The sequence below is a fragment of the Falco rusticolus genome, chromosome 11 (genome assembly GCF_015220075.1).
Source record: "Falco rusticolus isolate bFalRus1 chromosome 11, bFalRus1.pri, whole genome shotgun sequence".
Taxonomy (NCBI): Eukaryota; Metazoa; Chordata; class Aves; order Falconiformes; family Falconidae; genus Falco; species Falco rusticolus.
Window position 1 is genome coordinate 30,184,505 of NC_051197.1, and position 16,732 is coordinate 30,201,236.

Sequence of the window (16,732 nt, forward strand, 5' to 3'; positions counted from 1 at the left end):
CACACTTAAGGAAAAGTACTGACACATGGCTAGCAACTGATCAGTAGCCAAGTCCAAAATATTGGTATTATCAAGGCTGTAAAACCTGGCATGTTGAATGTATTTAGTTCGCAGGGTCCACAGCTTCCAGCTAATAAACCCCCAGCTGAGTGTGTCTTCTGAAACCTGCCAGGAGGGTGGCGAAACCTGGGACCGGTGTCTGCCAGGCTAGATCCTGACTGCTGAGTTACCGAGCCACGTCTTGGCTCCTGTCACACTCCATGCCCAGCACAAGATTAAAAAAAAAAAAAAAATTCTCCCTCCTGAGATGGAGGATGGGTGTTAGAGCATAACTGAACCCTACGGCCAGGTAGAGCTATATTCACCAGTAAAGAGCCTCACGTACTCCTTGAACACACGTTCTATGTGTTAATATTATTTTAGATCAATTCTGTGTCACAGCATCAAGAAAACTGTATTGCTGTCACACTTTAAATTGGCATCTTTAAAATCACCATCAGGCTTCTCTGATGTGTGGTGAGGCCCTTGATGCTAAAACACCTTTCATTACTTTAAGTATTTCAAACTCCCAAGTTACTAAGAGCAATTCCCTATCAGTGCATTATGCCATTAACAAAAAATATATACATTTTCTATATAACAGCTGAACCATTACATACTTACATTCAGGGCTCCACAGTCCCTTGTTATATAAAATACTTTTATCTTTATTTCAGCAACTAACGCTGTTACCATATCTTCTCAAAAGCCCTGCTTTTTTTCTGCTTGCCCAGCTCCATAAACACAACTGCTAAAACCCCAAAGTAAAATAAATAAATAAATTCTTTAAAACCGCACATTAGACGATCAGCATTTTGAAAACAAGTGGGACAGTGTCCAACTTCCAAGGTATCAGAAACGCTCGCTGAGGCACGGAACAGCATCTTAGTGCAGTAATGAATCCTTGCTCTCCTCTGTTCTCTCTCTAATCCTTCACCTGCTGAGATTTCCTCTTTGCCTGTAATAAGGCTTCGGGTTTTGCCATACTTGCACCTTTCAGTCACTGTGGTACTGGCGAAACACCTCGGCACGGATCTGGCGGGTAACTGGAGGAAGGTTGGCCAGCAGTTTAGGAACACCAGCCAGCCATCCCTGTAGAGTAAGGGGCTGCTGGGGAGCACCCCTGGGGATGGGAGCGCGCAGCAGCACCACACGTCAGCCCCAAGAGATACAGAGCAGGCGCACCGATTCGCACACCTGTATACACAAGGCTGCTTTTTGGGTTTTTCAACCTTCTGTGGTCTCCGCTGGCCCAGCTATGGCCCCACCCCACCGCTAGCACCGCCGGCTGAGCGTGCCACTTCACCCACGTGGAGACCGATGCTCATCCTTTACGTCTAGCCGAGACCCTGTCAAGCTAACCGATTACTGGTGAACTCGAGACCTTCTGCTGTATCATCTCGCATGGAAAATCCCACGAGCATCTTAAGCACCGACAAAAGCAATAAGTTGGCGTCAGGCAGGAGGGGCTGAGGGCAGTAGCTGAAGCGTGGCCATGCCACCAGCCGCAGCTGGCAAGCCAAGCCCCTGCTGCCACTGAAGGGAGGTCTACAACAGAAAGGGCTCCCACAGAGGGAGAACAGCTACTCCTTGTGGAAAAGGAAGCCAGCTAGTATTAGCAGCAGCATCTGGCTCCCACCATTTTCAACCCCCGGGTACCAGCAGCAGAGAAGCCAGCCGGCCCTTCTCTTCTGTTTTTTTCTGAGCTCTCTGTCCCAGGTCTGTCTATTCCATTTCCCATTCCTCTGGCCATGGAAAGAATGAGGCCCCCACTTCTGGGATAACTGAATTCCTGTTACCCTGTTCCAGTATTGCCTGACCTGCTCTGGAAGTTCAACCTGAGTGTGGGTGATCACTGTGTGCTTGTTCTTGCCTAAGCACTCAGCTTCTGTGATCTCCAAGGTGAAGGACAAACAAATATAGTACCTCGTACCACGGTACCGTAACTGGGGATTACTTTGGTGAGTCTACCTTGTAGCAAAAGTGCAACGCTGTGTATACACACCGAGCTTTGTCTTGGCAGAGCTAACCCATGACTCTGAAATCAAGCCATCTGGATTTTTCTCAGCACAAAAGACAAGCCTACGGCTTTAAACCCTCAGCGACCAGCGTAACCAGCACCCCAGCCAACACGGGTGGCTTTTTTTCTTTGTGAGTTCATGTTGACACAGCTAGAAGGAAGCAACAAAGAAAAAAATGTGTGTATTGAATGGTGCAAGAAAGCACCAACTGAACAAGATAAAACCCACCAAACTACATTGTTCCAACCTCAGCACTGTCTTTATGCCAAATTCCTCCAAGAATCAGGTTCAAAAAGAATGAAAATAGTTGTAGGCAATGAAGACAGAATATTTTTAACCACCACATTCACCTACTCAAACTTTCTAATCCATTTTCTAGTAATTAAGAAATTACAAAGTAATTAAGTAATTAGAAATTAAGAAAAAAGGGATTAACTACCTTTTCATCTAGTTTTAGCACTCCTTTCAAAGTTGGTGACTACCGATCACGGAGACACTGACAGAACACCCATAAATACGCAAACTTTGCATTTGCTATGAGTACACAACAAAGCTTTTGGGTTTGTATATAGCTTTACTAAGGTGTTACGTGTTACATTAATGGCAATCCACGAGAAAAGGCAAGGGAGGGAAGAAAGCTGAAGGCTTAGAGTTCAGGAGCTTCACATGTCTCGTTTGACCCACTTCATTTTCTCATCTTAATATGATGACTACTGTATCTAACAGGTACGAAGTGGCTGTATCAGTCACACCTGACCTACCTCACCTGTGGGTTCTTTATTCTAATTTAACCATTTCTGCATTTAAATGTTGAAATATGGCCTCACAAAGTAACTCACCACCTGGCTCTTCTTTAATTGCAAAGCTCCATGCTGATACCCAACACATTCAAGGTAATTAAAACTAAAGATCTATAGAACCAATAATGTCTAGAAACTTTTTTCAAATTTCTGCTCCCAAATGGGCTTTTAACACAGTGACACTAACAGAAGCACAGTTTCTCAAGTGTCCAGAAAAACTTGCATCAATTTTCCTGAAATTCCTTTTAAGAAGAAAATGAGGAAGCTCCAAAATACTGAGATGTTCCGCTTTTGAATGTTTAATCACAAAGATTCTGTTCTTATTTATAAAATGTCTATTTGAAACATTGCTTAAATAATTCCTTCTGGATCCAATGACAATAAGAGAGCAGCAATAAGGAATGCTTTCAAACATGAAGAAAAGAGAAAACAAACAAAAACTTAATATAACATATTAATTTGGAACAAGTAAAAAATAACTAAAACTAAAAGCAGAAGACAAAAATTTAAATTCTTGAGTTTTGTAAAGCTTAAACCAGCAGAGATTCATGCAGACCAGAAGAAAATCCTGTGTTCCCAGTATTTAAGTATCACAAATCAAACCACCCGGCGGACTTGGCTGAAACCCACGCTCTGCAGAGCTGGTGAGTGTGCAGCTAAGGCACGGAACTGGCTCCACAGCAACATAATTCTATAAACTGTAGTTCCTATTTCATTCTTTATTCACAGGACTGATTGATAAAAGTAACTTTACAGTTGTAAGTCTTCTCTAGCTCTGGCTTCACGACTACATGATAGTTGTATTAAAAAAAAAACAAACCAACAAAACCCCCAGAAGAGTATCCGATAGCCTTAAAGCATGAATTAAAAAGCTTAGGAAATGGGTCAAAAAGCCATTGTCAAAGGGAATCATTATTCAATAACATTTTTCATTTTTGGTTAATGACATTCTAAAGGCTGTCTTCTGGGACTCATAAAAGATCCAGCACTATCAAACAGTACAGTGGCCTGGAAGTGAAAAATACAGTCCTGCTAATAAAATCTGCAGATGACACATGGATAGAAAGAGCTGTAAAGAACAAGAAGAAGGGCCAGAAAATTGCAGACATATATTTGACTTCCTGGAAACAGCATACTCGCATGAAACACACCGCTGTGCCGACTCCAGACCAAAAGGACGCAGGGCTTACCTACAGCACAGAGCCACAGACCTCCAGCTGGGGTCGAATCCCATGAAGAGGTGGGCTCAGCCCCAGGAAAACACCGTTCAGACTTTTCCAAAAGTTTGGTATTTTTTCTGCTCTCTGGGAAGAACCAGGGATGGGGGGGAATGAGAGGCATGTGCTGTGAATGCCAGCCATTGACCTGGCTCTCCCTCTTGTCTCACTCCTCGATGGCAAGCGGACCAAAATAATCCTTCAGAAATATGCTTTTTTTTTCCCCCCACTTCTAATTTTTAATTGTATCAGTGCCATTCATAACAGCAGCCCCACAGGGAAGCTGCACCGGCCCCACGCAGGAGGCCACACAGCACAGCGTGGGGCTGGGAGCAAACACTGGTATGGGGAGAAGCTGCAGCGAGCAAACGCGGAGTTGGGCTGCGGCAGAACGGCTAATGGGAGCCCTGGTATGTACAAGGATAGGAAAAAGCAAGGTGACTAGGGAAGTTTTAATCCTGGATTGCCAGTGAGACCAATACTGGAATACTGCATCTAGGCCTGGAAGATGCAGTCGGGCGAAAAAAAATAAAAAATTAAGAGGATGCGGAGCAGAGCCACTGTGCTGCGCAGGGTGTAAATGCCTCGCAGCAGGAGATTTAAGAGCACAAGCTCCTCAGTTTGCACAAGACAGCACGGACAGCTGAGCTGGTCGCAGCATGCAAGTACCTTCACAGGGATAAAATAAGTAACGGTGCAGAATGCTGTACCCGGGTACAAAACCACATGCCGGATCCAAGATGGGAAGCAGAAACCAGAAAGAATCTAAACGAGATTTTGAACAGCGAGAGATTACCATGGAAAATGATACCTTTCCCACCTCCTGTTACACCCCAGTGAGAGCTGGATGCTTTTCCAGAACAGCATTTAATAGTTCTTAATTTTCAAAAAATGCTACTGGAATAAAGTTGGATGAAAGAGAGAAGCTTCAATAGCTGAAAGATGTAACCTCTGTGAAGGCACAGGCAGGATGAACCAGCTCTCCCATTTCCATGCAACTGAACCTGGATGCCAAACAGGGAAACCACTGGGCTGATGTGCACTGGTGCGATACCGAAGACCAGTGCTTGGCGCAATGCAGCAGCACCTGAGGGCTTCTCACGGAGTGGGGAGCTGCCCCTCCTGCCCTCCCACTCCCCAAATGCCATGTTTTCTGCACAGATACCACAGGCTACGGCTTCACCTTTGATGGTTTCTACTCCACTTAATAACAGGCAGCAGCAAAAATGTGCTGCGCATTGAAGGTTTAAGACAGCTGAAAACAAATGCGATGCAATATAAATAGTTGAAGGTATTTTAGTACCGATTATTACTTTTCATATTGAATAACAAATGAGTGATGAAGGTCAAATAAACATGAAGAAGAATAACATTCTATGCCAGCTACAGGTTACCACAATATAAAACAGATGCTTCTTCCCTGTTTATGTGTTCCACATTTAGGGCCAGATTTGTGTATGTTAAACAAGCACTCCGCGAGTTTTATCAGGGTGTCCACTCCATGATCAAGCCTGGGTTTAGTAGCGTGAGGGACCAGGAGCTTACCCACTGCGGGGACATTGCCTCCTCTCAGGCTACAAGGATTCGTATATGACACATACGGGGCTTTCAACACTGTCACTGCAGAAGCTGCGCCAGTTTTCCTAAATATGCTGGAACTCCAAGACTTTAAAACATGGGAAATCCAAGGAAGGAAGAGATTTCATTTTGATGCATTTAGTTTTAACATCAAAAGGTGCCAACCAAGTCTTATTGAGAAAAAATTGCCGTCAAACTAGTATTTGTGCACATCAGTTCTACTCTCAAACCTAAAATACAGTAGTAAGCAAACCACAGTCTGATACAACGATCCATTTAATTAACTTTATATAAGCAGTTTCCTTCACTGACTTCAAATCTTGATGATTTCTGGGGGAAGACAACAACGTTGTGGGGCTGACTCCTTAAAGCAGAATAAACATGTAGAACTCTTATAAACAAAAATTTAGGTGATGGTAAACATAACATGTGCTATTCCATATAAACATGTCTCACCTGAATTTTTGGGAAGACAAGATTTGTACTGGCAAAAGAAATCACAGAAAAGGTTGTGAAGCTGGAAGGATGACAAGCGAGAGTAGAATACACAAAATGTTTAAAAATTTTAGAGTTAAAGGAAGAGCAGCTGCATCGTGAAATCACAAAAGCCAAGGGACTTGAGCAATCAAAGGAAAGGAAAGACAAAAACTATTAGAGCTTTTCTTTTTCTGCATCACCTGCTTAATAAATAAAATTTGTTATTTTATTATCTGTGTATCTTATTTATCTGCAGAAAAAAGAAATTTTTTTCTGCTCCAAAGACAAGGTGAGAGGATCAGGGCGGAATCTGGCTGTTCCTGCCCCACAGAGGAGGAAGAAGTGGAGGCCAGACCACTCCTAGGGACATCCCGAGAGCAGGGAAGGGCGCAGACAAGGATTCTATCTGCTGAAAACAGCCAGTTCTAATAGCGACCACCCAAGCTCCCTTATTGCTCCTTTGGCAGCAGCAACAGCAGCAGCATGCCAGCACTAATGCCACCCAGGGAAAAATAGTCTTCAAAAGCTCAAACGCTGTCAGCTCCTCCTCATTTGCAAGAGTTAGAGACTTAGAAAAGTGTAGACTGGAAGGGCTCTCCAGTAGGCACAGACCAACGTCCTGCTCAGGCAGGGATAGCTTCAAAGGCAGAGCATGCTGCTCGTGAGAGTCTCTCCAAGGACGGAGAAGCCAGGGCCACCCTGGGCAGCGCTGCTTCCCCTTACACTGAGCCAGAATTTGCTTCGCTGGAAATCCAGACCATTCCTTCTCATCTCCTGACTGTGTGCCCCTGAAGGGCGTTTGGCTCCAGCCTCTCCAGGACCTTCTTTTTGGTGGCAGGAGACTGCAATCAGATCACTTTTCCTGAGCTTTCTGGTCTTCAGGCTAAGCTGCCCCAACCCTTTCACCCTTCCCTGCTGCGGTCAGCCCCCTGCCCTCGCAGGGCTCCTCTGCCCCCTGCCCTCCCAGGGCTCCTCTGCCGGACCTGGGCTCTGAATATCCCTTTGTTGTGGTTTAACCCCCACCAGAAACTAAGTACCACTCCCTCCCTGCCCCCCTGCAGCGGGATGGGGAGGAGAACTGGGGAAAAGGTAAAACTTGAGGGCTGAGATAAGAACAATTTAATAATTGATATAATAACAATGATAACAACAACAATTGTAATGTCAAGGAGAGAGAAGGGGAGAGGAACACAATCCAAAGGGAAGGGAAAAAGCCCCAAGTGACGCACAACACAACGGCTCCCCACCTGCTGACCGATGCCCAGGCCCCAGCCAACTCCCCCCAGTTTCTATACTGAGTACGATGGTCTATGGTATGGAGCACCCCTATGGCTAGTTCGGGTCAGCCATCCCGGCCGTGTCCCCTCCCCATTTCTTGTGCCCCTCCAGCCCTCCCGCTGGCAGGGCCTAAGAAACTGAAAAGTCCTTGACATAGTGTAAACATGACCCACAACAACTACAACACCAGTGTGCTATCAGCATTGTTCTCACACCACATCCAAAACACAGCATTGTGCCAGCCAAGAAGAAAAATTAACTCTATCCCACCCAAAAGCAGGGCACCCCTTCCTCTGGGGGGGCTCAAACCTGGACTCAGCGTGTGAGATGCAGCCTCAGGACTGCTGGGTGGGAGGAATCAGCATCCCACCCGACACGCTGCCAGCCCGCCCTTGTCCCCACACGCTGCTCGCTCCTGTTGCCACCCACCATGACTCCCAACGCCCTTTTTGCACTGATACTATCGACGTTTGGTTCCCAGCCTGCACAGACTATGGAGTTATTTCTGCCCAGGGAGGAGCCCTGGGTTTTGCACTTGCCTTTGCTGAACCTCAGGAAGTCCAGCCCACCCCTGCTGAGGTTCCTCTGATCAGCAGACCTGTCTTTCCGTGTGTCCACCACCTATTCTCTGGATTTTGCTGCCTGAAAATGAAGGTTTTGCCACTTGAAAAACAGGGCACATCCTCTTCTGGTGTCTAGGCCTGAAGATGCTAAACAGTCCCAGTCCCACTATAAACCCCAGAAACGTTTACCCAGCCGCCTGTTAAACCCACTGACCGCTATGCCCTGTGCTCCTGCCAGGCCACCTAGTTCTTCACCCCATTTGCAGTTCACCCATCCGCTCTGAACCTCCTTAGTTTGGCTTTGACGGGAAATTGAGAGCCTAGAAATCATTACGGCAGAGCCTGCTGGCGTGTAACTACAAATCGCTTGTATGAAATGGCTGCTAATTCCCCTGAACAGAGCGCTAAACACCAGGCAGGCAGGCAAATGAGAATACAGCAAAGCTCTCCAGAAGAATGCCCTTCAACCCTGGATTAAGAGGATTATACCACTTAGCATACCATTTTTGCAACCCCTTGGGTCCAAGTTTTCTGCAGATAAGTCGAGAATTGAAATTCCCCAGAGTAAAGCTACGCAGTCCTTGCACAAACTACACAGCAGTCCACTTTCGTAGGTCGCTTTGCATGTCTGTACGAAGCAGTTTCAGAATAACTGGAAATCTCGAAAGCAGGACCACACAGCAAAACAACCATGTGTCATGGTCACACTGCAATATGACTAATTTTATTAAAATATATGTTGGAGGATTGCTATCACACAGCGTTGCTTTGGAGTATATTTAAAAACCCCTTATCTCGGATCATCTGCAAACTGTTCCACTGTCTACTATTTATGTGCATCAAAGCAATGCTACAAAACCACTGCTACGCCTTCCACGGAAAAATTCATATTTGCCACTGAAAAATACGAATAGAGTTGACGGGACCTGGACAACAGCGGATAATTCTGATTTTCCTAACGAAGTTCATTACCACGGACATGTCAGAAGGTTAGGCAAGGCTGCCCTCAAGCAAGAGCACCCCACAACAGCTACCAGCTGGGCCTGGTTTGGTTTCGGCATTAACCCTTTGCCACCTCATGTCGTAACACGTGGCGCTCTCTGTGCAAGACAGACTCTGTGTGCCTATGGCACTACCCAAGTAACTATGAGTTACTAGTTGCAAGATTTCTGGAACTACAGCGATAACGATCCTGCCATCCAAACCACGGAACAGAATGAAAGCCTTTAAATAACTTTTTTTTTTTTTTTTAAAACTTCACTCTGCAACCAGAGCAGCATAGTAGAAATTCCTTTAAATGTATATGAAGCCTGGATTTTGCAAACAAACAGATGAATCCCAGATTGCAAAAATACATGTGCTATTAACATGAACTCTCAGAATAAACAAAAGCACTGCAAATTCCTTCTGCAGAATCTTACTTCATGTACAGTACATACCTTTGTGCAATCTGGTAGAATGACCAGGACAGTCGAGGGGATTTGCCCCAACTTATCCCAGCTGGCAACTTGTCCCATGATTAAACATAGCAGTAGAGAACTGAAAGAAACTTTCTGAGTCATCAGGTCCCGTCCCTTAGTAGCGCAGGCTCCCACGCACTGTCTAACCCTATTATAATCCTGTCGAGCTTCATCTTAAACCTCCTCAGGTTGTTTGCACCATTATTTGCTTAGTTAATACAATTCAAAACCATTTAAATGGGTAGTTAAGTATTTCCTATGTAAACCCTGCAAACCCCACATTTCTTAACTTATTTACTAGTACATAATGCACCGAAACATGTTAATACTCCAGGAAAAAAAGAGTTGGTGAGAACATGTATTTAACTTAAGTCAATCATTCACATCTGATAAATATTAGTAATAATGATACTTTTCCTCCCATGGTTGTTCCGTGTAAGTATCTCCGTTTACTAGGAGATAAGTAGTTACTTCATAGAGAATTTTTTTTCTTTTAGTGTTATTTTCAGAGTGGCAAAAACCAGCCAGAGCTGTAACGTGATGCTCTTGATACCAGTTATTGTCTCCTGCAGCCACTTGCAGCTGACCCGGAGGAACGGCGAGATACATATTGCAATGTCCAGTACTTTTGCTCCAAAGCTATACAAAACTTCAGAGGCCATCACCCAGCCAGCTTCAGTAGCACTTTCCAAAGACTGAAATTATAGGGTAAGCCATCCATGAAATGTTTTCCTACCACAAGGATTTTAATTTAAACAACTGCAGTACAGGCTCTAGCCCACACAAGCAGTTCAGGACAGGAGGCATCTAGGAAACCCCACTGCCACCATCACCTGCTCCAAGAAACTCATCCGAAGGGCTCTCCCGGAGCCCGCCGGTGGGACCTTCTCCGCCAGCACCCGGCTCCCGATAGTCCTGTTGCAGCATCCCTACCTGTCTGAAGGATACTTCTCTCGGCTTCTAGTCAGAATCATAAATGCTGCCCCAGCAATCAGCTAAGGCAGAAGAAGAGGAAGGGTTGTGCCTGGACAATTAACTAATTGTAAACAGTAAAAAACTAAATTAACTAAAGTATACCACCTATTTCAAAACACGAGCATGAGAAAAGTACGTAACTCCTAATACCCCGGTGAAGTTAAAGTCTCTTTGGAGCCCAGTCTCCATCCAGGTCATAATAAAGTAACAATTTTATCTGCACTGGATTTCCATATTTATTATTTAACTATTCTAACGGGCCTTGTAAATTCTAGCCTAGAGGAGGCCAGAGACAGAAAAAGGCACCATAATAAAAGGGACTGGGCAGAGCTCTGGATTAAGTCCAGCAGCCTAACGGGAGACGCAGGAGAGGAGTTCGTGCACCCGAGATTTCCTGAGCGTGGACAGGCAGAAAAACCCAAGCAGGAACTGTGCGCAGAGAGGTTTTACACAAGATAGCAATAAAGCAAATTTTTCCTTTTCTGAGAACACCTCCCTTCGTCACAGCTTAGCGAACTGCCTGGACACAAACACATACACAGACCGAAGTGTGCAAACACAAATGCTTCATTGGGTGGCCAAAGAATTAGCCTGATTCGTATTTAGACTGATTTTTTAACGGTATCTGCCTTCAAGTTAAGCTCAACACCTGTAAATGCACTTTTATTTTCCAAGCCTTACTTTGACTGCTTCTAGGTGGACTGGCTCCCACACGGACTCATCTGTAGAATTTGAGACCAAAGATGAACTTTGGCACCAATCCTCAGAACCTAACTTTATTGACTTGAATGCAGCTCCCCACAGGGGCTGGGATCTCCATGAGGGAAGAAGATGACCACACTATACGTGTCATTTACACAAAGACATAGGCTATTTATGAAAAAAGGAAGCGGCCATTTAACTAAAAAGTTTTTACAGATATTTATGCTGATTTCAGGAGAACATATAAAAGTGTAACATCACCAGTGCCATGCAAGGAATAGATTCTCTCAGATTTAGTGATGATGGTGACCTACACCCCACATCCTCGGCATACACTGAGCATTTGCCCTGAACTTTTAACTGATGTGCTAAGGCAAAGGAAGTGTTTATATCATTTAGTGCTGATTCCATGGATAGATAAGCTCAGTCATTTGCTGCTTTAATTATTATTTCTATTATTTCAATATTATTTCAACTGTTCTCATACTGAGCAAATCACCTTCTTCTAAACTTAGTAGCCCAGAAAGATCTTATTTTAACAATCTTATCTCTTCTGACATCAATTATTTTTATTGATGCATGACAGCAAATTTCTGAAAAAGCAATAAAAAGAGAAACTAAACAGCAAATAGCTTCCAGCAGAAGGACTTAACCACTGGACAGAGTATAACTTTAAGCATAATTGGCAAAGGAGCAAGAGCAACACCTACCACAGATTTGGGTTTGCTGACTGCCACCAGATTGGCCAGAAAGTCTTCATCATACAGTTGGCTAAAAACATGGGCATCGTAAGCCACCGTTATGGAGATTTCTTCCATCATTTTGCTGGCAATCTGCCGTTAGCGGCCCAAGCAGGTTGACAATCCAAGGCTGAACCTTGGCTCAGTTCCGTGTCGGTTGCTCACACCCACCTGAAGAAGCTAATGAGGAAGGAGCGTCACCAGAGAATGACCCAGCAAACCAGCTCCCCTGGGGGTCCTCCTCTCAAGGGCGCCTTTGGGTATCACGGGAAGCACGTCTGAAACACCTGCTCACCCTCCCAACACCCAACTTGCAAAAGGCACTGGCTGCAGCTTGGGGAAGGCCAGGGAACCTGCTTTAACTGCAGTCTGAGGCTCAGGATGAGGAAGCAGTAGCCAAACCAGATTATTATTAAGCAAGAAAAGATCTGTCAGTGCTTGACAGCGGGACTGGAATCAGTTCTGTTCTCCTCAAGCTTTGTCGCAATTGTTTATTCTTTAGATCCGGTTTTCTCCCACAAAAGCTGATATTCTTGTTAGCAGAGTCTTGCTTTCCAATGAATTGCTTCTTCTGGCTTATTTGTAAATTCATGGAGAGGGGTGTAATGATGATTTCTTTCAGGCATTCCTTGGAATTTTTCCACAAGTTTCTAAACCTCTTCTTTAAAGTCTTTAAAACCACTCACTAGATCTGAACAGCATTTTGTGCCACGCAGACACCGATGGCATCAAATCCCAACCCTCCAAAAAGTTTTTCAGTTTCCATTTGTCATAGAGGGTAAAACAGCAATGCAAAATGTAATGAAGGCTGTAAGCTCTTCCCTGAATAAACTCACACCACCACAAGTGAAATAAAACCAACATACACAATCAAAACTTCCCACAGTTGAAGGTTTTTAACTTGAAGTGGGGATTGGTTTGCTTTTAATCAAGAAGTGACATGGTACCTCTTGTCTATGTGTCCTAAACAGCATAGGTACCTTCCAAATTGCTCCTCACTTTCCAACTCATTTATCGTAACATTATCTAAAACAGTGCAAGGAAAAAAATGGAAAAAAAATAACTGAAAATCTGTATTCTCAAAACTACAAACAAAAATCTAGAAAATAGTAAGTGATTCGAAAACACAAACAAAACAACTCCAAAAGAAACTCCTTTCAGGACACTCAGACAAGGTAAAGCTCCTAACCAAATTCACCTCTTCTGCTTAGACTCATTCACCGCATTTTTATCTTCTCTGGAAGTCTTTAGTTCTTCCTGGTGGAAAATCACACCTGATCAAGAAACATAAATCATTTCAGCCATCTTCAAAAAGAATATGTGCTGGATGCAGCAAATCCGGTAGAAATTTCCAGTTCAGTTGGCGGTAGCATATGGTTACACTCTCGCTTTCCAGAATAAACAGGGTCAGACCCACCTTGCTTTTCTGTTTTTCCTGTGCTTTTGGAGTATCCTTATCAAAGATTACACAGGTATCTAAATAGCACCAGGTGCTATTTGCAGTTGAATAGGAGACTTGAGCAACAGCTGTAGCGTACAGGATTAAAACCCCACCACGTCTTTCACTTAAGGGCGGGGGGGAATTACATGTTATTGCTAGGAAACAGAGTTCTAATAGGCTTATGGCAAACAAAAACCGCAGCACTTGAGGTTAAATCCTTGAGAATAAAGCAGATTCTGATCATGCTTAACCCTTGCAGGAAGAAGAAAGGTATTTTTTCCTTGAAATGCACCCATCGTGCGTTTTTAAAAGTTCTTCTTCAAAGGCTTGCAATTTTTTTCCAATTAATTCCCACAGCAGAAATGCTTTAGATGCCAATCCCGAAGCTCCGATATCCAGCTCACGAGATCGCTCTCCGTGTCACCTATGCAAAAATCATACCTGCTGTGCTAAATCCTGCCCAGGTTTTCCGAAGCCCTTGAAATGACGGCTTCCTCTTCGCTTCCACTGCCTCATGGGGTGCCTTTATTTGCTCTTGTAGCAAAAGTTCAACGCGTCAGGCTAAGAGTGGCTCCTCCTTGGCTGCCTCTGAGGTGTGCTGACAAAGGCACCTGTTGTAAGAGGTAAAGAAAGTCCCTTCCCACAACCCCTCCCTGCTGGCACCGGCTCCGGAGGCTCCCAACAGGGACCGACCTTACGTTGGAACAGGCGCAGGGGAGAGAGCAGGCGGTACAACAACAAACATTCCCATGTTAATGAGAGACCAATTTAATTCTGCAATAAGGGCAGGAGGTGGGGAATGCAAATTATCAGACGCACTCCCCAGCTGCAGCTACTCGAATCCCTCCCCTGGTTTCACCATCAGGCATTTCTATTTATAAGGAATTATGGACCAGAACCTACACTCCCCCCCCCCCCCCCCCCCCCCCCCCCCCCCCCCCCAGGTTTTTTTTTCATATCTACAGAGGGTTTGTAATTTTGGCATGTTCTAACTAGCCATTGCCGGAACTAATAACTGATTTTGGATGTTGGCTAATGCATATCTTTACTTTAAAAAGAATGTTTTTCAGCTGTCTTTTCAAGCTAATGGAGCTGAGCTGCCCACAGATCCCTATAGACCTGCAATTTACATCCGCGATAACAGTCTGTGCTGTAACCTGAATCAGCGCACATCATCTTAGGTATCAAACCAGTTAAACTAAATCTTTTGAATGAAACCGACTGAAGCAAATCCGTCCACCCAGACACAGTGGTAGCATGCTCACGCCAGAGGAACTGGAAAGGACAAGGCAAGCAGAGAGATGCCCTTCACCGCCTTCTCAGGCCACACAACACACTCCTCCCAGCATTTCAGCACAGAGCCTTCCCCTCAGCCAGGCTTTCTGAGTGCTGAAGTGATGAATAATCTAGCAAAAGACAATAAAAACCACAGAGTGCAGCTTCATATTTATTTAAAGCAAATAGCGCTTCTCCGTATAACACCGCGTCTACCTTGCAGTAGCCTCCCTCAAAGAACAGGAACGCAGCCCCCTCCATGGCATAGGTTTGAAAGCATACCTCCAAAGCAGGAATTTTTGGAGAAGCGGTTCAACCAAGCAGTCAGGCCGACAAAGGAGAGCCAGCAGAAGGACAGGTGAGCTGCAGAAAACTTAACTAATTAAGGTAAGTAGTCCTAATTACAGTTGTTGGGATTTATATACTGGTGGATAATAGAGATGAATGGAAAATTCCTGAATTGAGCAAAACAGCCAGTTTAGCAAAGCCAAATCCTGCTCACTCCCAAGATAAATTCACTCTCACTCCACCCCCAGGAATGTCTTGCTGCTATCTGACGGGGATAGGATCTTCTGATAGACAGAAATCGCGTTACGTATGTGAGGTATGTGCAGCTTCTTGCTAAGCTCTCCCTTCCTGCCACCACATTTCTGAAATGCAAAGGCGTTTTCTGTGATTTGCTTTCCGTGTATTAATGAAACTGGGAAGATCACAGCAGTCTTCAGATAAGGAAACATAAAACTCCTTTCAGAGCACTTGGAATGGCATTTGGCAGTCTTCAAGATAAGTTTACAGGGGTTTCCCCCCACCCCCCAGATCGGAATGAATAACGGTAGTATCAGCTCTTTCCCTAATTGCCTTACCCAGTAATGACCTGTAAGAACTGTTTCAAACACAACCAGCAGGTGAAAAAGACCGGGTTACACATCAAACACTGTGAATCCCAAAGCACAGCTCCATTCTCTCCTCGCCCACAAAGGGCTTCCCAACCACCAGAGAACGGCGGAGAGCCCAGATCTTCTGTCCACACACTAAACCCCTGCAGCGCTGGTGCTGTGCCGGACCCTCGGCCACCCCAAACACCCGTGCTGGGGTGAAAGGTGGGGGAGCAGCTGCCCGTCCCTCGCACGCCTGCTTATCCCAGGGAAATAAGAAGCAAAGCGTGTACCGCTGTGGTGGTGCAGCCTTTCAGAAGGCTGCGCTTTTATTCATAACCCTGTTCCAGTTTTAGACATCAGAAGGTAAATACCTTTAGAGGTGTTTTGGGATTCAAAGTGAGAAATGAACGCCAAGCCGTTGCTCGCAGCAATGCCCCACACCTTTCGAGAAAAGCAGTTGCCAGGCTCAGGCTGATCTACATGCAGTTCCGCTATGGCTTCTTCAAGTTTTATTTTTTTAATTGAAAATGTCAAATAACACGGCCTATTTCCGCCCCCCCAGCCCCAAAGAAGTGGGTGTATGCACCTGTGTTTCGTTTAAAATAATCCTCCAAATGTGTGGAAAAATCTGGGCTTGCTGTGCTTCAGCATATGTACTTACAGGGGTAAATCCTCCCAATTTGCAGCTACTCTGCATTCTCCTGATTTGAAAGTGGGCAAGATTATAAACTGATTTTTACAGATTAAAGCCAGTAAAGTCATCCCGACGGGCAGAGCGAGGGTTTCTCTCCCAGCGTGGCTGGAATTGCTGAGGCAGAGGCATTCAAGACAAACCAGTGATGCTGGCGTGTGCTCCCCCTCCATGTAAACGTGTAGCCCAGCACAGGGAAAAGCTGAGGACTTCTAAGTCTTCATTTTCTGTTGCCAGCTCTGCCTCTTGAATTATTTACTGTAAGCCCAAAGGAAGAGAGAGCACTATCGCCCAGGTCTCCTTCAGTCTTACGGGAAAGCACAAATAGCAAACTCACTGCAAAAGCAGGAGGAACCTTTATAAATACATCTGCTTTGTTATGGATTAAAACGAACGGAGCAGAAAATACCCCAACTCCCCTCTCCCAGCCTCCCCTAATCAGCTGCGTGCCACACAAAAACTAGTCCTGCTCCCATGCAACAACTGCTGCATAAGGATTTTCTTCCACAAAGTTCCTAGATGATCTTTAAAGCTTATTAAAAGAAGTAAAACCATCAGCCTCACCCCTCAATCTACAGAGGGTGGAAGGCCAGGCCA

General features: G+C 44.9%; 1 protein-coding gene across 10 annotated transcripts in view; it reads right to left on the reverse strand.

Annotated features, from left to right (window-relative positions):
• The window catches only part of RABGAP1L (RAB GTPase activating protein 1 like), a 262,694-nt gene that overhangs the window by 27,650 nt on the left and 218,312 nt on the right, over positions 1-16,732 (reverse strand). The window contains exon 1 of one of the 10 annotated variants that reach the window (XM_037404176.1): positions 11,821-12,096. The exons of the other annotated variants lie outside the window; for them this stretch is intronic. Within the exon in view, the coding sequence (XP_037260073.1) occupies positions 11,821-11,931 (111 nt within the window). The 5' untranslated portion in view covers positions 11,932-12,096. Of the gene's footprint in view, positions 1-11,820; positions 12,097-16,732 lie in introns of those variants that run through there. 10 annotated transcript variants of the gene reach the window in all.